This window comes from Calidris pugnax, unplaced genomic scaffold (genome assembly GCF_001431845.1).
Source record: "Calidris pugnax isolate Ruff unplaced genomic scaffold, ASM143184v1 scaffold27, whole genome shotgun sequence".
Classification (NCBI taxonomy): Eukaryota; Metazoa; Chordata; class Aves; order Charadriiformes; family Scolopacidae; genus Calidris; species Calidris pugnax.
The window spans coordinates 2530276-2552840 of record NW_015090893.1 but is presented as its reverse complement, the minus strand read 5'-3'; the positions used below and the strand labels follow the sequence as shown (position 1 = coordinate 2552840).

The 22565-nt window shown below is 38.1% G+C and overlaps 1 protein-coding gene across 1 annotated transcript; it reads right to left on the bottom strand.

Moving 5' to 3' along the window:
* Window positions 1-672: 672 nt before the first annotated feature.
* On the bottom strand, window positions 673-22559 carry PANK3 (pantothenate kinase 3). The gene is made up of 7 exons (XM_014948083.1): window positions 22405-22559; window positions 14815-15167; window positions 12745-12998; window positions 11952-12128; window positions 10163-10286; window positions 8279-8404; window positions 673-7118 (listed from the first exon to the last, which is right to left on the bottom strand). The coding sequence occupies exons 1-7, from the start codon at window positions 22430-22432 to the stop codon at window positions 7068-7070; spliced, it is 1113 nt and encodes a 370-aa protein (XP_014803569.1). The 5' UTR covers window positions 22433-22559; the 3' UTR covers window positions 673-7067.
* Window positions 22560-22565: the final 6 nt, after the last annotated feature.

Below are 22565 nucleotides of genomic sequence, written 5' to 3'. Positions count from 1 at the left end.
GTGCAGAGCTCCCCTCTGCCAGACTCAATGGAGATGCCACACAGAATGGAATTTTTAGGGTTTAATTTTTGGCAGTCCAGGTGAAGATGTGTAGTTTGGATGGCTGACTTATTCATACAGTGAACCCTGAAGAACAGCCTCAGACAGAGCGAGCTCCTCACAAGGTGCACTGCCAGCACACTGCTGCGGCACAGACTCCATTCCTGACAGCTTCCTGCCCCTTAGACACCCAGTCAGAACAACTTCAAATTTGGCTTTTCCAAAACATAAGCAAAGAACAATTTCAACAGAGTAGTAATTGCAATTTATATATAACACACTATTTATACATTAAGTATTTTACTCAACAGGAAAATACCAGTCAGTCACCTGTGTGCACGAATCAGCATGTGCTCTCAAGTTAATTTGGAAGGCAAAAGCCTACACCAGCTTCACAATGTACTTTTTACTTCAAAGCTGCAAAACTAGTGTTCTTTAGGACATCACGTTTTTAAAAACAGGACCTAAATCTAAGAACTGTGAAGAAAAGAGCATGAAAACCATATCAGTAGTTTCCCTACTATAAAATGTTACCCCACAGCCCCAGTATCAAGTATCTATCAATAAAGGAAAAAAAAAAAAATCACACCCAGAAATCCCACCCCAAAACCCACAGATGTAGGCAAAACAATGAACAATTTCAAATTATTTATTAGGAAAAGACAAAGTACTGTTTCAACATTCATAGAGAACAAATGGTAATAAAACCAGGAAAATAAACAGTAAAAAGTAGGCCCATCACAGAGGAGTTGGGTTATGACATCGTAAATGAAATCCAAATTTCATTCATGCAAACAAGCAGTAAAGAATTATTTACAGTTTTGATGGGATGAATTACAGCATTGGCTATATTTGGGCCCCAATCAAATTATTCAGTGACATATTAAAGGGATCCAATCTGTACATTCAGCAATGAGAATCTATAAAAAGAAAAATAATTTAAACAATTTACAAGAGCTGTATTACAGATGGCATAAAGTTATCATTTACAAGAGCTGTATTAACAGGTGACAAAGGTATTATTCAGTAACTTATGAATAAAAATTTGTAGCACATATTTTTACATCACAACTTCAGTGTCTGAACAGTAAACAAGAAAGTAGAGACAAAACATGAGTGCAATGTAATAGAATAAGGCAACTTAACCAAATGGCTCTTCGGAGAACTTCCATTCTACAAGGGTTTACAATTTATAAGTTTGCCTGTCCATTTTGCTAACTAACTAAAACAAGTATTTGAAGACAGCAACCGGTGATTAGAAGGCCTGCATATGACAAGACAGTAGATGGAAAATTAAATACTCGTTTGTTAAAATGCCAAAACTCAGGAATGTAAAAAAAGTGCAGATTATCAGAAGCCCTCTATATCCTATCTCTATAACATCAACAGACTAATTTTCATGTTATAATGAATTACGACATATAGGTCTCAAAATACTAATTTGCTAGTCTTATAATTAAATTATTTTATAATGCACAATCTGAAACTAATATACCTCCTCCCAAAGCTTGCATTTACAATGTTCTTAAATTGATGTTAGAAGAATTGTGAAATGTTAGCAATTTATAGCAAAGATTAGCAACTGATACACCATATTCCAGTTTATTTTATATGCAAGGCAAATGAACACATTTAGGTTTTAAAATTATTTAAAATCGGCATTTTTGCATTTTCAACAACTTCTCCAAATGCTTACAGTAATGGCTGATTTTCTCAAAGTTTTATTAGAGAACAAATGCCAATTGTGTTCTACTTCATACTATTTGTTTAAACAGCTACAATGACAAAACAAGATGAAGGACAACACTGAAATCAGCACTGAAAAGTCATCCATATTATAATGCACAAGGGGAATGTTACGGGCCTTACAGAAAGCAGCACAGGAAGCCAAACCTGCCAATGACTTGCCACATTAACAAACACAGTCCACATACTCTAAAAAAACCAAAAGGGAAACTTGAAATAAGGCCAAAAAATATTTGCAAATGATTAAGTCTGTCAAAAGGACAAGGCCATAAATATTTTATTTACAATTTCTATTTAGAATCTTTATTTTCAACAAATGATTTAGCACCAGCAGGAATATGCAAAGTAGCATTACTGTGTTCCCCAGGCAGAAGACCTCGAGGCCAAATCTTGCTCCTTAGTTTAAAACAGTCTCTGTTTAAGAGAATGATCTACTCATGTAACTAAAGTGGGCAGGATTTGGCACTCAGTTATGCAAACCTAGACTGCTCAACCATATTCCATTAGCACATTAATAATTACAAATATATTACAGCATCTTTTGAGATGTTTTTTTCAGAACGTATGCTTTTAAGAATACTTAATATGTATAAGAAAACAAAACTAATAAAACAGGCTTCTTTGTAGACTTGTTAAAAACAATTAGTAATTTTATCACAGATGACAGAATACTGGCAATGTACTTTGGAATATATCAGTAAAACTTAAAAGACTGTAAGCAGGGAATTATCCCTCTTAAAAGCATTTTTTCTATCTCCCACGGTCACATCTGATGACTTAATTCATGCATTTTATCTGCAATGATTGTTAAGTTTGCCCCCTCTCATGTGTGTTCATGGGAAATGGAAAAATTAATACAACAAAACATTAACTGTACGTGTTGAGTGTGTTCCTAGCTCTGCACTGCGACCTAGAGGCCTTGGTCAAATACTTCTAAGCTGACCCACAGATTTTTCACTTTGTAACATAAGCAAAACTCTTTAACATATTAAAAAAAAAATGTAGAAAGCTCCGTCACTTGGAAAAAACTATTCTCATTCTGTGTGCAAATGGACTCAGGATACAAAGCTGACCACAACTAGCTCAGCGGAACTGCACCGACCTTCATCTCTGCTCTGAACTCAGCAAAACTGTTTCCTCAGGATTAAAACCACCTAGTATCCAGAACGTGAATAGTGAAAGTGGTATTTTAAAATAGGTTGAATGTAAATTTAGGTATTAACATAAGTTAATGACTGAATGCTAAGACACCAACTAGTCTTTAAGATGCACAGATTTGCTCTCGATAGAAGACACTTTAATTAGTTCCAACTTATTCTGAAACATTTAGAAATGAGAAGTTATTGCAACTTATCTGGAAGTAGGTATTTCCTGCAGACATATACTGGACAAAGAGTTAGTATTACAACCTTTAAAGGCAATATAATCACCTTGCATGTATACTACCAACAAGTCAAATGCAAGCAGAAATCTCACAGTACTACTGAAGGAATGTTTAATCCATTATGAGAAGCCAGAACCAAACTTTTATTCTATATATACAGGCTGACAGCATGGTCTCCAATTTTTCCACGCTGTAACTCTTAAATTATGAATGGAGGTGTTGGTAGAATCACACAGGTTCTTGCTTGCAGGACGCTACAGAGAGATACGGAAAGATCTTCAAAAGGCAGGTCAGACACCTGAACGCCCTTTGAAAATCTGGACCAAACTGCAAGACAAAGGAAGTCTATCAGTGCTGCTTCTTTCCCAACTGTTCAATTTATTGAGGCTTTACTGAAAGAATGAAAAAATGTTGATACTTAAACCTCTGCTAGCCTCAGAAAAGAACACTGAAGATGTGTTGATTCCAGCTTGCTAAATATTCAAAATTAACTGTATTAGTTGTTCCCTTCTCATTCAAATTGTGGATACCCTACTAGATTTAGAAAGGCGAAAGTGGTTAAGTCCAATAACCATATCAACTTGGAATAGCTTCATCTAAAAATGAACTTCTTTGGCCGGAAATAGTCTGTACTTATCTGACTAAAATCCTGCACTATTTTTAGGGAGATGCTGACAGAATAAAACTGTGCGTAATACTTAAGAAGAGCAAGCTGGAGGGATGAGACCATGAAATGCAAAAGCATTATCCCAAAATAAGGGCTAGAGGGATAGGAAGCCAGAAACCTGATGCTGTTTCCCTGGCATCTCTAGCTACACTGGATTGAAGGGATTGCTTCCACTGCAAATAAAATTATCTGCCATTTCTCTTGTAAGCAACACTGCTTAGGAAACCTCTTGAATGAAGTCCCAGTACCAGCAAAATTGGCATTATACGAAAAAATTAAAAGGCACTCACATGTCTGATTGAGCTGAAAACAATTACACATTCAAAATGAGCTTTACTTTAGAAGAAGAAATCTCACAACTTTCCTCTAGAAGTCGTTCCACTTGAGCAGACAACAGTAGCCCTGAGAAAACCCCAAATTTTTGCTACTCTACCTTGATTCAATTCACTCTAAATCGCTTCAATCAGTTAGCTTTGAGGAAAAGAAATGGCAAGTGTGAAAGTAAAAACAGATGATCAGGAAAAAGCAACTTAGTTCTAGTGATTTGTATAAAAGAAACAAGCCTTTTCAACATATTTAGAAGAGAAATCAGAAGAAAAGACTTTAAGGCTTATCTTGCAGCTGTTTGTGATGACTAGCACTTCTACTGATGGTAGAGTCAAACTTTGGAGACCCTAGTAACAAGTTCTAAGTTGAGAGAAAAAGAGATGAAACCCAAAGATGTTGCTTAAATACAGGACCCCTGGGCTTTACAGTAGGGCTTGAAAACTTCTCTGCTTGCTCTTGCAAAGTAACAATTGTGGTGATAAAACTAGCAAAAGGAAGTCAATCTTTTTGTAGAAGGTCAAGGGAAGTAAAGTAGAGGTAGGGCATACTTTTTGATTCTCACAGTAGTTTCTATACAGTACAGCAATTCAAGAATTACTCCATTAATTTATTCTGTAACTCTGTACAATTTACTTTAAAAATGTATTGTAGGTCATATCAACTCCAAATGGTTTAAATTAACCATGGTCATTACGTAATCAATTTCTACATGTGCTTCTGGTTAAATATACAGGTAACTTCCAGCTACTGCTTCAAGAGTAGCTCTCTTTCAGTATCAGAAAATGAGAAGTAGGAATAAATATAGTCTAAAGGAACTGTTTCTAATCAAGCTGTAGTACATGTCTTAAAGTACCTCACTTTGCAAGAAAAATTTGCAGTTGGTTTCCAAAATTTTCAGGAGGCTGTCAAAACATTCAGAAAAAAGTTTTTGCAAAGTTTTATAACCAAATAAAGGTTACTTTCTATAGTCAATTGTAACTTAAAAGGGAACAGCATACAGCTGTTCATTTATACATTTCATTATACATTTATAAAGATGTTCCATAAAACCCATATTTAGTTACTTTCTTGAAATGCTCTGATTTAGCATCAGATTGGTTCAACTGTCACTGTCATTTTTGTTCGGGTTTTTTTTTTATGTCTACAATTAAACATCAAAGCAAGCACAATGGAAATACAGTATGAGTACCACGAAAAACAGCAATAAATGGAACTGCATTTGTCATTAACATTGGGCTTAATGAATTGGCTACTCTGAGTTATGTACTCTTAAAGGAACACAGAAAAAATAAAAAAAAAAACAACCAACCAACGAACCCATATGATGTTAGTATGGGGCTTTTAATTTTAAGATAAGCAGAGAAGACTGAAAATAGCACATAGATGTTTATAACGCGCTAGGTGGATGCATTTGTGAATATAACACAGCCATGCTCTGGAATACCCAAGCAATCAGTTTTAAAAACACCTTAAAACCCAACATATGAATGTGTTCTAGTCTGGCTGCTCCCCATGCGCTTATAGGAAATATTTAACATTAAAATGATATCATAAAAGTGGGTAGCTCTTTAGTCCACAAAGAGTCATATAGCTAATGACTGTATAATATTCTTAGAAGTTTAAGATCACATGCCCTGGCTCCAGGGCTAAACTTGTTTTAATAATCAGAACTATAAATTTCAAAAGTATACAGAAAAATCCAAAGATCAGTTCTAGAGTACGGATCTTATCCCAAGGCCACAATTTGATGAACGGTTCCATATTGCAAGTGTGCTAAATATTGGTCCATTTGGTGCTGCAATACAAACTCTGATGCTGTCCTTAATTATCAAAAACAAACTTCCAAATTCAAAAGCAAGCTAAAACCTTTTTATTTTCAACATCTAATTAGGGTCTGATGAACTCTTACAAAACTAAGGAGAATCACATTTTCAAATTAATAGGATAGGGAAGAAATTTTCCCACAGAAATGAGCCAAAGCATCAGAATTATGAGGTCCCATATTTAATCTATTTTATAAGGATTTCTTCAATTCTCTCAGGCTTTGTGGTGCCTTTACAAATAATGATACATAATATCAGAATTTATTAGAGAGACAAAAAAAAACCCAGAAGGCATTTTGGAAGTCATGTCCTCAGAAAAAAATCCCATCCCTCAAAACCTGCTTTCATTAACCATTAAGTGATTTTCCAAACCCAGCCAAAGGCAGAGGGGATCTTCCCAAAATACCAGCTACATCTTCAAATACATGAAGAGGGCAAGTGAATAGCTTCACAAAACCTTCAAAAACATCAACTGCTTAATCTGCTGCTTTGGCTGATTTTTTGTGTTTCTAATCTTCCCATGGAAAATTAAAGCATTAATATTATTTCCATTACACATAAAAATAATTACTATTCTTACTGTGGGAAGCAATTGTCTACAGTTTCCTCATCCTGTAGATAGTACCTTACTGTTTTTAAAGTTATCTGTAAGTACGCATGGGAAATTGTGCTCGTAATACAGTATAACTAATGAAAATAATTTTTCATTCATCAATTATATACAAAACTGATCGGCCTAAAGCCTCAGGGGTAAACTTGCAATATTTACACACTGAGCACTTCGTGGATTGGTATTCCTTCTTCTGGAAGCTTGTTTCAGAGGATGTATTGCATATTAGAAGTTCAGTACTGGCTACAAGTACCAAAAAACACAAACGACATCCCCACACATTTCATTTTTCAATGCCCAACAGAATGAACCCCCCTTCCTTATAACGGCAATATTCAGTAGCTCATCACTTCTTATGAACAGTTACAGAAAATCTGCTATTTTTTTCTCCCCTCCCCAGATTTAGTACCCATTGCCATAAACAAGTATAATTCAGGTGGAAAATAGTTCAGTGCAGCGACATCTGGTATCTCAACTGAAATTTGGCAGCCCAAGAAGAGCACCAACGGCTCCAAAGTAACCCTGTTCAAAACAAACAAAAAAATATTTCAGGTTCAAGTAGGGTATTAAAATCTGCATAAATCACATTTCAATGACAACAAAGCATTTGGTGGACCAATGCTACACCATACATTTTCAATATACAATCTTTCATAATAATTTTTTTAAGCTTTATGAAACAAACATTTTATCCTTATCTAGCTTAACTTTAGGAGATTTCACCCCAGGAATCCCCCCCCATACACTGCAGAACTTCTAAGACATGTGCCAGTGATTCCTAAAGCAAGCAATTCAGGTTTGGTTTGGTTTTCCTACAGGAGCTGGTTGCCAAAGGATCTTCAATATCGATAATAGCAACACTATTCCTAAGGTACAAGTCAAAAATGTCTTTAACTGCACCTCATGCTTTTTTAAGAATTGTGTCCAAGCTTCAACACCATTATTTGGACTGTATACTTGCCTGCATACAAAAAAAATACCTTCTCCTGTTGGATTACTTTTCCCCTCTGGGGAAACAAGATGTTCCTCTTCCCTATAACTGTGAAATATAGAAGTCTTTGGAATCTACACTTGACCAAATGCAAGAATTTAAAATTTATCCAAGAAAAATTTGAAGGTGGTTGAACTAATAAGGAATCATTCTGCTATTACTGCTGACATTAGCACCAAGACACACTACTGTCTGTCTCAGTTGTGAGAATCAGTTGAAGGGGAATAGATGTAATGCTGTAATATTTGCAGACAAACAAACTGAGGGCAAAAATTGCCAGCTCACTGTCAGGAAGCTACAAGTCTTTCAACTATTACACCTGTAATTAATACTGGTTGCCTAGATTTAACCAAAACGGGTCAACTCTCTCAGCATTACATACTGATCCTTACTACTGTTGCCACTCAAACCCAAAGTAAGACTGTTAAACCTTAGCACAGAGCTTAACATTTTCTTGTCCCCCTCCAAAAATCTGTAGTGTGAACCGAGATACCCCAAAGCGACTGAAGTACTCCCTAGCAGAGAAAGATGCCCCAGAGAATCAATACAGTATGAGAAACCTCCTCCTCCTATTTTCAATGTTTACTGAATACTTGGTGTCTCAGGTTATCACCCATATGACAGCTACTCAATACGTGCATTTTTGATTTATGGTAAAACAATACATAGAGATAAATGAACCACAGCATACCTCATGTTCTAGGAACAAGGCCTTCAGCTGGCCTTTTGACCAGTAATCCAGTGCATATGCAAGAAGCTTCATTGACAAAGTATTCACACGTAAAAAATTGCCAACAAACACAACTCTGTTTATTTTCTAAGAAGAGAAAAACAGCAAAGGATTAAGTCTTTTCACTGTTTAACACCGCTTAAATTAAGCTATGAAAGAACAGACTGTCTCGAGCAAGGAAAAAAACCCACAAAAACCCAAACAAACCACAATTAAAACATGGTTCCAAAATTTAAAACACAGCATACTTAGGGAAAAAAAAAACAAAACATGCAACCTCAAGAATTAAAGGACTTAATTTACAGAGAAGTAGCATTTGTGTTTTAAATTAAGTGAGCATTTTAACTAAACTAAAAGAACAGTCCAGCTAAAAGTGAAATCAAATGAAAAATACTTATATTCAAAATTACTTATATTTGGTAGAGAAGACTCAATGCCTTCATAGCCCTGTACAATGCTGCTTGATCCATATGCAACAAGGCAGCACTGTAAAGAAGCCGAAGACAGTAAGACATAACAGATGTTCCTTTCATCTTCAGACCTCAATATACCTCAGTATAAGATTAGACTAAGACTCAAATTCTAGAAGCGAGCTGTGAATTCTAATCAAGTAAAATGTAAAAAAAAGTTAAAATTGTTCAATTTCCCCATTCACTGCAATATATCCAATATGAAAGCAACATTAAATACTGACTTAACGATATGAGAGTAAGAACCAAAAAAAATTTAATTGTGTTAGTGCTTAACATAGTGCTTAAATAAGTGCTTAATTATGTACTCATATCCAAGTTGCTACCAGAACTACTATGACAATTCAACCTGTATTCAACTGACTAATGTGCAACTGTTTTTCACCATCTTGATTACTTCACAGGGAAGACAAAATAAACACACTATTAAGTCACCCAATCAAATGCAGTTCTGCTCTACAGCAGGATGCCAAAATAATTAAATCCATTTTATCTCTATACATCAGTTCAAGATATTAGCTTGTGGATCCCTATTAACTGTTTCTTACCATCTGGAGTTCTGTCACATAGTTGGAATTAGAACAAAAACCCCCTTGGAATAAAGTTAATTTGTGCTGTTTATGAGTTCTGATTTTATTCATTTACCCAACCCTTTTGCACACATTTGCCTCAAACTCAGACTGCTTCAGCTGCTTCTTCAGGCTTAGCCCAGATCCCTCAGTGTCTTTTCATACGTTAGGCACTCCAGGCAGTGCCCTGTCTCTGTAACCCGTCTGTTACTTGACCTCATTTGTCAACACTGCTCTTTTGTGATGGTGGTAGTTGGGGAGGAAGGAAAAAAATAGTCATGCCCAAAGTATCACCTCCTCTAGTCAGCCTGCCTAGCCCTTCTGTCAGAAAATTGTCCCCGGTATACTGTGGAGCATGGATTGCTTGTGATCTGCCATGTTACCCTTCCAATAGAGGTTGAGATAGTTCCTCCTGAGAACCGGAGCTTAAAGATTCTCTTGTATCCCATGAGGCATGTGTTTGTGTACAGACCTCAGTTGGGCCCACAACTGTCCTGTTTTCACAGGGGGACTTCAAGTCATTTCATCACAACATCCTGTGGTCCCTTGCTCCCTCACTTACCTGCAGGCTTTGGGCTCCATTCCTTAACAAAGCTAGTTTGAAGACCTCTTCATCGGGTTACTGCCACACTTCTCCAAAGAGTGTCAAAATATTCTGAACCAATTCTGTAATACTACCTGAATTTCTTAATTTCATTTGAGAACATACTAAAAGGTTTAAAATGATACAGCATTTCAGCAGTCGTTTAATCTGAAACCAAATAATAGACCTATAGATAGATCATTTCCTCGTCAGAAGTTTTTACCTCATTTACTGCACACATCCGGGCAATAGACCCAATGTTATTGGTGATGGTGACCAATATGGCTCTTGCAAGATCTTCTTTACTAACAGACTCTCTCTTCTCTTTGTAGATCATATTCCCAAAACTATAAAAGGAAAAATTTGCATTCAGTACAAAGTTCATTCATGGGCATTTGAAGTAATTCCAGAAGTGATTTTTATGCTAATTTTTTTATGCTAATGTAAGTCTCATGTTTGTTCTTAAGGAGCTCCCTTTTTAAGTCTGTATTAAATACAGCAATTTGACAACTGACAGTACGATGTGTTATTTATTCCTTCACAGCAAACACTCAATATTGTTCCAATAATGACTCCCAACAAAATATTTCTGTTTGGATTGTTGATTTTCATGAGGCATCTACAACAAAAAGTAGTCTTATTCTTAGGCAAGACTACTCTGGAAATCTAGTCACTAAGTTAAGTCAATGCCTAAGTCTGACTGGTCAATCAATCCTCTGACTCCTCATGCTTGCTTCCTCACTCACACGATCTATTCAATCCTCTATTCTCAAAGTAGAACTAAAAGGGAGATGAGCTGAATGATTTCATGACACAATGCAATACTCAAAGAGAAAACAAACAGCTGACAGACTGCTACTTGCAAAAGAACCATCAAAAACAACCTATACAACTTAGGTTGTATAAATGAAAAATTCTAGGTTAGAAGGACCCTTCCATTACAATACATAGTAGATCTTTTCTTACAAATTATATAAAAAAGAAAAAATAAGACAAGAATCCATAGCTATGCATGGTATTTTACCACTAAGGACTCTGCAACAACTAAGTCAGTTAGGAGAGACAGAATGCTGCTTATTCTGTAACTGAAATAGTCATTACAGATCCTAAGGGGCTTAAAAAGTAAATGGGAACAAAAAGTACCTATATACACAGCAAATTAAGATGTATTGACTAGAACCATGAAGTTTACACATATTAAAACCTCTCAGCATATGCCCTCTGAAGAGGCTTGGACTCAGCTGGCTGGAAAGGGAGAAGAATTAAGTTACTGTGAATTAAGATCTCTTACTACTGAGTAAGAGCAAAGATTTAATGAACTCTCTTACATACACATTGGTTTCACACTCCAAAAGTTTATTCTTCTTACATTCCTTAAGGGTAGAGAAGCTGTAACATCACCAATTATCTTCCGCAATGGAAATAAAACTTACAGCTATGACAAAAAAACCCTGTAATTGGCAGTAAAATACATTCATTTTCATGGTGCAAAGCGTTTATGTTCAACAGCTTTCATAAGTGAGAAAAGTAGCGGAAACATTATGCCAGGTGCCTGTACTTACACTCATATATCAATAAAAAACAGAGTCTTAAAAAAAAAAAAAAAAGAGATACTACTGCAAGAGCAACAAAAATGCCTTCTTCCACTCACCTCCCCTCTGGACAGCAGCCCCACTAAAAGATTCTAGGAAGTCAAGAAGTAATCTGCTTTGCTTTTTCTCTGCACTTTGTTATTACCACTCCTGTAATCTCCTCACATTCTCCCCGACTCACGTAACGCTGTGTATGACATATCACATGAGGCTTCTTCAATACCCAGCTAACAGCCACCTGCAGTTGCAGGTGGCTTCAAATCTTCAGGAAAACTGAGTATATATACTTTCAGAATTAAATCATAACTTGACTACAAGAAAAGTTTGGAAAAAGTAGTTTTATCTGCATTAATAGTTTCAGTCTTGCTTTTGAAGCCCCCCAAACTAGCAAACAAACCATCAAAAAGATGTCTTGCTTACCTGGATGCTACAGCCCATCCTGGCAAGCCGAATCTTTCATAGTCTCCTCCATAAATATCTCGAACCAGCTTATCAGCATGTGTGCTGTCTCCTTTGGAGGCCATTTCCAGAGCTTCTTCAAAACTTTCACAGCCCGTCAACAAACTGCATAAACCAAGAAAGGTCCCTCCGCCTAGACTAAGAAAGAAAACTAGTTGCTTTTAAATAGTATTTCCTCACATCAAAGATTCTTATGTCTGACCAAAAAAATTAAATAAAGTCCTCCAACTTAGACACCGAGCTGTCTGCTTTCTTGCTCAAGGTTCACTACACAAATAGTTGTCAATCAAATTAACATTTATACGTCACTTACAAGAAGCTAACCACATAGTAAGAGCTAACAAATAAACTCTCAAAATTCAGAGACTAGAACTCCCTAAATACCCACATCAAGCCATGGACTCTGATCCTTGATCATTCTGTACAACATGTGAACATATTTATTCTTTTAGAGCAAGAGAAACAAAGATCACTGGATACATTATCAAAAGCTAAGACAAAAACTATAAAACACTCACTACCAGAGCACTTCTAGCACTCATTGACTGATAAAGAAGATACTGGCTAAATCTTCTCAGTAACAGAACTACAGGGGGTTTAAATGAATGCAGCTGTAAATTAAAGATAAAATACTTTTCTGTATTACAGAATGAGGGAAGGGATAGGCAGGGGGAGTCAGGGAAAGGAACCACTTTACAAACAGAAAGCTCATTGTTCCATAGAATACCAACCCCAACTTAGGTTTTTAAGTTACCTTGTTCCAGTTACTCTTTTATAGTTGTCTTTGGAATGAACTGATAAAATACTGACTCCTGAACCAATGTTAACAACCAGCAACGGGTATGGATCATCCAGGTTAAAAGGCATCTTTTGGCATCTCTCAGGATCTGAGGCATTTTCAAAATAATAGCACTCTGCCTGGCCGTTGAAGCTGACAGAGTCTATATACAATAAGCCTTTGACAAGGCAGTCAAGCTCATCCAGTTTGTGCAGCTGGAGGTTTCCAATCTGTGTTAAAAAAGAAAAAAGCCAGTGTCAACATGTTCTAACATTGCTTAAACACGCTACAAATTTATCAGTATGTTTGTACTGCCTAACTTCAAGAAGCTCTCTCACACGACTAATTCAGGAACTTTAATCCCACTATAAAGCCAATGAAAAATGTAATTCACCTTTTTCTGAGGTTCCTGAATGAAGAATAGACAGGCAGTACGAATATCTCCTTTGTTGAGCCCAAAAGTTACTTTTGAGTTACTCAGACAATTAATCCAATGAGAAATCAGCAACATTTTTCATCAATCTAAATCATAAAGAGGTCACCAAGTACCCTAGAGGCCCTATTGAGCGTCATCTTGGTGAAACTCACATATCTGCACATCTCTTCAAGGTTTGTGGGTTTCCTCCCCCCCCTTACAAGTCAAACAGCCATTTCTAAGATGTCAGCAGATGAAAACCTAAGATAAAAAGCTCAATGGCATCGTACTAACTACCCTTGCAACTTTATTAACACTTCAAAGATCGTAAGAAAACCACAGGTCAGAAACTCCATGATGCTTTAGGCTCATTACTGTTCTTCCTCAGTTTTGCACATGACATTTAAGCTGCTTCTCTCTCATAAAGCAGAAAGAATGTCACAGGTGCTGTGGATTCCAGAAAGGCTGTAATTTCACACCACACTTAATCCCATTTAACTCTGGGCTTCCACAACAGTGATCATGCTCTCTCCCTTACCGCAGCTGGGAGTTCCAACAGTTACGAGCGTCCAATTAGGCAGCTAATCCAAGAAGAAAAAAAAAAAAAAAACACCCAGAAACTTTCTCTCGATCAGATGAGCTCACACTTAGAAAGCAGCCTGCAGTTAGATTAGGAACTTGCAGGATCAGTCCAGATTGCACACTGCTGACTGACACCAGCACCAAATCCCAGCATTGCCAGTCCCCTCCTCTTCCCCCAGGTCCTTTCAGCTTTTTTTGCCATGGCATGACTGTGAAGCTTTACCATTCAGCGGATCAGGGAACTGTTCCACCATAAAATACTTCTGTGGGGTTTTTATATAATGAATTAGTTCTGCTGTAAAAATTGTGACCCTACTCCACAAACAGCTGTACCAGCTCAACACAAGACTGGTACAAGAATGGAAATTCAAGCAGATTTTTGAAACAAAACATTTTGTGCTATTGGAAGTCTTCTTGTCTCTAGAATCACGAGAGGTCTGTAGCCACTTTAATATTAGGACATGTGCACACTGGATACTGTGGTGATTCTCACTTAGTAACAACTATCTTCAGACAGAAACTGCATCTAAACAAATGATCAATTTTGATTGTCAAGGGAAGAGTCAAAACACCTCCGGAAAACCCCAAACCGCTCTGCAGTTGAAAAAAAGACTCTCTTTGAGATATGTGTTTTGTCACAGATGTCTAAACAATGCACTGGACTAAATTAATGAGGATAATCCCACCCACAACCATTGAAGACCTATTACCAAAGACGGCTTAGGAAAGAAAATCCAAAATTACTCAAGCACCTCTGCAATTTAAGTACATTTCCCACCAGAGAACATATATATTAGAAAATGGTTAACTTCCACAAAGATGTCCTGCATTTCACTGCATTAGTAGAATTTTCTAATTAGCTGTTGGCATTAGACCTTCATGTTTACTATGATGATGTCAGAAAGCATATTTCTAGGTTATGACTCAAAAAAATGAATAATTAATAATCTTTGAGCATTCCACAGTTTTTCAAAACACTGCCTGTTTTAACCCATCATCAGAAATGCTTTTAGCACCAGCTTCAGCATGAGGACAGATAGGCTACCTACTGTGCGAAAGTCTTCTTCAAACTTGTAAGCGCCACCACCGGTGGCACAGAGCACCGTATGTAGTGTTGAAAAGTTTTTATTTCTTCCCATTTGGATAAAAGTAGGCAAATCATGAGTCGGGAATCTAATAAAGTGCAAGTTTCCTCTTCGAGAAAAAATCGTCAAGTCTTTCAGCTCCAGGTGGACATCTCGAATGCCAGTGGATCCATAGGCTACATTGGAAGTCAGATATTTGCGGATGCTCTTCAAGCTTTCAACTTCTTCCTGCTCCTCCTCTGCAGTGATGTCAATAGGTTCAAAATATGCAAGTTTGACCAAAGTTCCCCCAATGTCCATGCCAAACCATGGAAAAGCTGTGAAAATATAATAATTGATTGATTAGTTTTGTTAAAGAGCCAAAACAATACACTTAAGTATAGCAGGTTTTGCTATACTTTACAACAAGGCAGACATTAACAAAAATCCCACAGGAGGCAAAGCATTAGTACTCATTTCCATTACATGATCTTAAATATCCCTCTGACTGCAGGTAAAAATGGAAAAGTGAGCAACTCTATTTACACATGATTTATTAAGTGATCTCACCAAGTTTCACCCACTTACCGTAAACAATATCACAAAACCAAAACCAAAGAAGGGAAGTTGATTCACCCAGCAGACCAGAAAGTGTCTGCAGGAGTCAATCCAACCCATTCAGAATTTAATAGGAAACAGCAGGCCAAGAGCCACCTAAAATACTTGGGATTCTTCCTGCTCAGTGGGCTTACTCAATAACTAGGATCTAGTCTTCCACAACAAGGAGGAGGGGGAAAACAGCTGAAAGTCCAAGCAATGAACTTAAGGAAGATTTGGTACAAGTCATGCCTGTTTGTCAGAAGCTCCACTGCATCCCATGTTAAATGATCCAAAAGGCTTTTGCAAATATAGTATTAGTCACATCTCTAAAAATCTTACGGTCTATGAAGCTTGTATACTGAGTAAAAAACAAGAAGAGCTGAAATGTAAGATAATTCCATAATTCAAATGAAAACACATTTTATGCTGAAAAACGGGATCAAGCTGCACAATATCCATTTTCTGGGTTAACTGAGTAATCACATGGGCAATTAAGGATTTTGACAGTGAAGAAATAGGTCAGTTTTCACCTCTGCAACAAACTCCAAGAAGTTTCACATTTTTCTATCGAACATTTACCAAGAGTTGGCTGGTAAGTACATTGCTCAAGTTTCATTCGCAAGGTGGAGGAGTTCTGACAAGCAACTGGGCCCACGTACTATTAACTTACTCCTTATACCAGCAGCCCAGAAAAAGACATTACACAAGAATTCTTGTATATGCTAGGCACTCTTCACTGATTTACATACAGGCCTAGCCAGGAAAAACAAAGCCATTTTGTTTTCCAAACACAGAAGGGGATTGGCATATACATATGTATATATGGCAAGTGCACATCAGTTGAACTGTAGCTGCGATTTTGGGGCTGCAAGGATACAAGATTTATCCATGCTTGAGCTACCTTTAGATACTAGAAATACACCGATTTCATGGAAACTTTGTGAACTCTCCGCCTGTTGATTCAGCCTTCAAATCAGTTTGCTTTGGGTGGATCTTGGCTCCACCCTATCTGGATGCAGGGGGAACAGAGAAAACAGGAACCCCTGTGAAAACACCAGTTCCTCTTCCAATTACTGAAAAAGTGATTTCATTTGCAGGGTTAAAATAAGGCCACAGAGAGATTCAGGATGGAGTACTACTCAGAAAACATACTATGCATGCCCACTTTTCCTACAGGACTTCCCCTCCACAGGGTGGCCAGGCTAATTGTGGCAATGGCTAGAGATGACACATTTACTTAAATGTATCATGTCATAAAAGGGACCCGTGCATTACTTTACACCGCATATGTGAGCAGTCTGCTTAAGGTAATGTTGCTACTCTTTGAGGCATGTTTGAAGCACGAGAGTTTTCACTCTTGCTGATGCTATCTGGAGCATATATACCAGCATTTGTAGCTGGTATAGTCTCTCAAATCCATGAAAAACTTAATTCTGAAGCAGTCTTGTATTTGCAACTGTCTTGGAACATGACAAAAATAGCATGGCACGTACCTTGGGCTAAGACTATATAAAGGATTCTACAAGAAGTATTTTTATACTTGTATCTTCGGGTCACGCTTCTTTGAGTGATTTGGGAGCAGAATAAAGGCAGCACAATCTTTTGATAAAAATATCCCCAGATACAAGCTCCATCCTTAACAGCAGTCACAGTTGAAGAAAAGTGCCTGAATGAGACCAATACCAATTGCAAAACCTTCTTTCCAAGCTTATAAGCTCTGCAGATACCAGGTTTGAGGATCTGCGCAACTGTAACCATCATTCCACAGCTTCAATTCATAAGAAAAGTCAATGCACCTGCATTAAAACTGGGCTTTTTCTGCAGCTCTACGGGGATCTGGTCATTAGCAGATTTTTCTCAGCTCTTCCTCTTTATAACTGTTCTTATTCCTAGGAAGACTCTACAAAAAGTGATGCAAAGCTCAGAAGTATTCTTTACTGAGAATTTAGCTGCTATTCACAGAAACAAATCTAGTGCCCTGTCTTTTCAAGGTTCAGCTCCTCTCTGCAGAGGTCAACTGCCATTTGAAAAAAGGAAAGCAGGAATGGAGCTTTTTACTGAACAAGACCAATTGCCTTGGATAGACTACATGAAAGCGCTTCAAAAACATGCATTCTGCTTCTAACAAGTCAGGCCAGGCTCTATTTAAGAATATTTAAAATAGCATTCTTATTATCTGAGAAGACACAAATATACAAAGTAGAACACAAACTGGGATGTCAAAACCCATATGGTTCGATGCGATAGTTGAATTTGGTGTGAAGTATCACAATATCCAACCTCCTCAATTCCAAATCCAGATTTCCTTTCACTCCCCAGCTCTGCCATGAGCCCCTGTGGTTCCTACATAGACACAGCAACCACGAACCTTTTCTGTAAAGCAACAGATTGTCTCACACATGCCATGAAGATAGCTTTGAGACAAAATCGGCTTGGACCGAAAAAAATACTGTTGATTAAGAGATTCCCTAGAACTGCTTCCTGCAATGTAGAAAAGCCCTTCCTGCACGGGAAGAGTGTGGTCACAGGTGCTGTGGTAAAGTAATGATGTAGCAGTTCTGCCAAGTGAGAAACTCCATGCTGATAGCTGTTGGTTTTTTTGTTTGGTTGGTTTTTTTAAATTATTCTTCAGTGCTACACAGTGAGGCCTCACTCCCTTGTGTTTTCATTTTTCAAGTTCTTGTCATACATAGTTTCTGGCAGCAATCCTAAGGTTACTTATATCTTATCATATAAGGTCTTTATATGCCAAAAGGAAATAATTACAGCAAAAAAGTCTCTCATGCCAATATAAGCACCAAGGTTGAAATGTTTTCCTTTTCTACTGGTTCTCCTTCAGCTGAGCAGAGGACCTTCGAAGTTCTCCACCCAAACCATATACCAATACTTTGACTTTGTACACCCGTTTTGAATCCAAAGCTGCAGGAAGTACATACTCAAAGACTTAACTACTTCCCCTTTATTCAGTCAAGCATAAGATTCTTCAGCTTAATGCTCTATTTGTATTTAGCTTTTAAAAACTGAGAAACAGATTACTGGTGAGCTCTTTCCTATGAATGTAATGACACATTTGAAACACAAATACCTTTAAAATACTTCCTTCTCACTGTAAGATAAAATACCACCTGGGTCAACCCTGCATTAAATTAACAAGAACTAACCTTCAAAGAAGAGTAGCTACACCTCCTAATTCAAGTATGGAGCTTTGCACCATAGAAAAAAAGAATAAAAATCACAGCTCATCATGAAAGCATGCAGTATTATCAGTTTTGATGCACAAACCTTATCTTCTAATTCAACTCAGTATGTAGCCTCTGATAATAAAACTAACCTTGATTCCATTCTTATCTTACTGACAAGACATAACTATGTAAAGGTTATACTGAACTATTACACAGTTAATGTTTATAAACACAGAAACTTAAACCAAAAGTATCTTGCAGTTCTCCAATGCATTCTCCTCTACATACATGCACACATTCTTGCACATCCAGTATTTCCCTAAAAATATCTCCATGCAGCAGAGTAAAAATTAAGGGTAAACTCTAAGTCAGCTAGCAGCCTAAGGTAGCTAACATGTCCAATGGAACAAGTTAAGAGAAAACACATCAAAGGTTTTTGAACTGCTAAATAATGTGGGATTAACCTGGTGGCTAGGCAGCAAAGTGCCATTGCTGTACCTGCGTTACACAGATGTGTGCCTATGAGTCTCTACAGAGAGAAACTGCCATCAAGTGTCCTTAGCTCTTGAGATACCGTAGAGTCTCTCTGCTTAACTAGTTTTGTAAAAGGTTTTTTCATTCAAATATCCCAAGTCCAACTCAAGATAGATTGGGGCTGGACAGAATTAACACCAAAATTAAACATACCTGACACGCACTGTCACATCCTCCCATCTCCTTCATGGGAAAACTTCTCCATCAAACTCTAAACTCACCACGCTTTCCCACTCAGCTATTTCTAATCAGGCCACAGAAAGGCCACATTTACCAGTGGGAGGACAGGTGGTAATCGGCAATTACTGTAACTGCTCTTCATTAGGTTTATCACATCTACAAGTGGATACCACGTAAAGCTAATACAAGGCAAAACACTGCTTTCATCTTCTCCCTCCTTGCTCATTCTGTTAATTTTGTTGACATTTCAACAGCAATCTCTTTGGGGATAGGTGTTTTTATTATAGTGAGATACAGCACGCAGAGGCATAATCTAACACTCAGAAATGCAAACACAGACTCTGGGGTGCCTCACCTTCCCCCGCCAACACAAAGAGCTCTCTCTGAATGACTGGCTCAGTCTTCCCTTTAGACAGATCTCATACAGCAGCAGTTCTGCAAGGCTCTTTGCTTTCGCATTTGTCATCTCCACCCCCCAAATAACCTTTGGAAGTTTTTTTTACAATTGCCAGCCATTCTTCCTCACAGGCATTTCCTCAGAAGAGCTATCACGCAGCTGCTGACTGGAAGGGTCCTCGGAGGTCATCTAGTGCAACCTCTCAGTCACACTAGTAGGAAAATCGCCAGCACCAGATGAAGTCAGCTACGGCTTTGTCCAGCCAAGACGTGAAGAACTCTTAAGTTTTTCAAGAATCCTCCAAGGGTGGAGACTCCACACTCCACACTCCAGACCCCCCTGCTACACTAACTACTTTGTACAAGGTTTTCCTAATTTCTGATTTTCTGTTACCCTCCTTTAAAATGCCTATCACCTCCCATCACTTGCAAAAGAAACCTAAATGGCCTTTTACCAGCCTCTTTCAAGACAGCCAATCTCAGAAGCTGCGTTCCATAAATTCAGCTGCATTTCTCACAGTTTTTACAACAACATAGTAGCAACAGCACTAGCCAGGTGATGATGTGAAAGGGAGGACCGCAGAAACGTGTCTAGGCTGTATATGCACATGAGGAATTCTGAACTTGTTAGGTGTCTCCATTTTAACCTCACCTCTCTTATGAAGGACATGGCACCTGGCGCAATCCTGCTTTCTTTCATGATGCTAAACATCACAGTTATAAGTAGGCTAATGCAATCTTCTCAATTCCACTTCGTAGGCTCTTACAACAGAAGACCTCTTGCTAAATAACGATTAACCATTTTTCCCCTGCATCAAATTTGGCTCCAACACAGATGATTAAATACTGACTTTGCTTAAGAAACATATAACCAAACAGCAATCGCACTGAAATGTGTCTACAACTGTCTTAGCCAAATAATTTTTAACTAGACAGTCTAAAAGTGGCATTGTGAGCCCAACTCAGCTTTCAGGTCAATTTGAGCACATAAGCCAAATTGACAGCAGTATTTGGGCACCAAAGCCCCCGACCATCAATGGACTTGTCCATCTTCAGTGCTTTTGTGGATTTGCTCCTCTGCAAACATTCAGCTGCTCTCCCCCCTCAATCAGTGTGACTAATGAGGAGCAGAGATTTGTAGAATGAGTCTAAAGTTCATTGCCTATGAAACTAAGTACTGTTATCTTTAAAAAAAAAAACAAAAAAACAAAAACCATCGGCTTCAAAGTATGCTAAAGAGTCAAGATGAAATAAATAACAGTTTGACACTGTGTTCTTCCCCTTCACTGCTTATGCAGTTCCAATTGTTTCTGATTCCCATCATAAAACCAAAATTCAAGTTCAAGAACTGGAAGAGTGAAACTACAAATTTAGCGTATTTAAGCATTTAGAACTTCTTTATAACAATTGGCATCGTTATTTAAATATGAGGTTTAAGTCTGCCACTACAGAAAACAAGTCTTTGAGGCCCTACAAAGACACTCCTGAAACTAGGAGGTTTCTGCAGCAGAAGCAGTCATAATCTCACCATTCCAAATTACCAAACAAGCACTACACCACCTTACAGCCAGCTACTAGTTCAGAGTCTTGGTAGCATTCCTTAAATATTATACCAGGGAAAAAAATACTGTCTAACCATATTCTTCAAAAATATGATTAGAGTCAATTCAGCAATTTCCACACACTTGCACTAATAAGAGGTGATGGCAAATTGCGCACTGCAAGATGCATATTTAGGGTTGATTTCCTTAACACACCACAAGAAATGTCTTTTCACAGCCAAACTCAATTCCATGTTTATAGCTCTGCCTAGAGCTACACTAATACTTCCTCTATTAAATATATGTTTGGTGAGTTTCTTCTCATTGGGCTGCTCAAACAGCATATTTAGAACACACACTTTCAATGTACTCTTAGTTGCATGCTCTTCATCAGATAGGCATGTCATATGACTAACAGTAGGCCTGCTCTTCAGGACTAGCCATCTTTTCCATACAGTAACTCACCCTGAAAATAAGTCTTTACCTATGATGACAAAATAAAAACAGTGGAGCAATACTCACATCCCTCTCTGCTAGGGTACACCTGTGTAAGTTTGACAGGTGTGTTGACTTGCACGGCTGTGTACCTGCTACACTAAGAAAACACTGCTTGTACATCAACTAACTTCACTCAATCCAGTTCTCTCTTCCCACAAAAAAGTACCAGTAGTCCTAGACGTTTTGTTTGCTTTCACCTAAGTCTGAACCATGCTTATGCCCTCCAAAACAAATACGGTACTCCAAAATTATAAGTAGTAAGAAATATTATCGCAGCTGTGCTTATTAAAGGGGAGCATTCAGCATATTTTAACGAAAGACTTTACCCAAATATTAAGAAATAGTCCCTTCTAAAGAAGTCAAAGTTGATTAGCACTTAAAAACAAAAACTGTAGCAACTGCAGCTGCCTGTGCAGGTGTTTAGCACACTGATTAAGTGCCATTTTCATTAAAAACAGCACCCGTGCTCAAAAACCTGATTATTTTCCACTCAAAGAGAAGCCCTTCCAACGCAAACACAGGTCTGTAAGATCACTCGAACCCTCACTTCAAAGGGTCGCACGGACCAAGCAGAGCCTCCTCCCCAGGCAGCTGCCAAACCCGTCCCTCGGAGACCCCCGCCGCCCCCCGCCCCGTGGCCTTACACGGCTTCTTGGCATCCTTGATCTTCATGGTGCAGCGGCGGCGGCGACGACCGGGTTCTCCTGCCGGCCGCGGCGGGCGGGGCGCGGCGCTGGCTCTCCTGCCCCTCGCCTGATGGGGCGGGCGGCGGCGGCTGCTCGGGGCCGGCCCTCGGTCTCCTGAT

Bases quoted from the DNA above. Each gene is read 5' to 3' on its own strand.
- PANK3 (XM_014948083.1), bottom strand. From the start codon at position 22,432: ATGAAGATCAAGGATGCCAAGAAGCCGT. The intron at 12,999-14,814 runs GTAGGTAGCCTA...TTTTTAACACAG, and splicing joins TTGAAGAAGACTTTCGCACA to ATTGGAAACCTCCAGCTGCA. The intron at 12,129-12,744 runs GTAACTTAAAAA...TTTCTTTCTTAG, and splicing joins AAAAGAGTAACTGGAACAAG to TCTAGGCGGAGGGACCTTTC.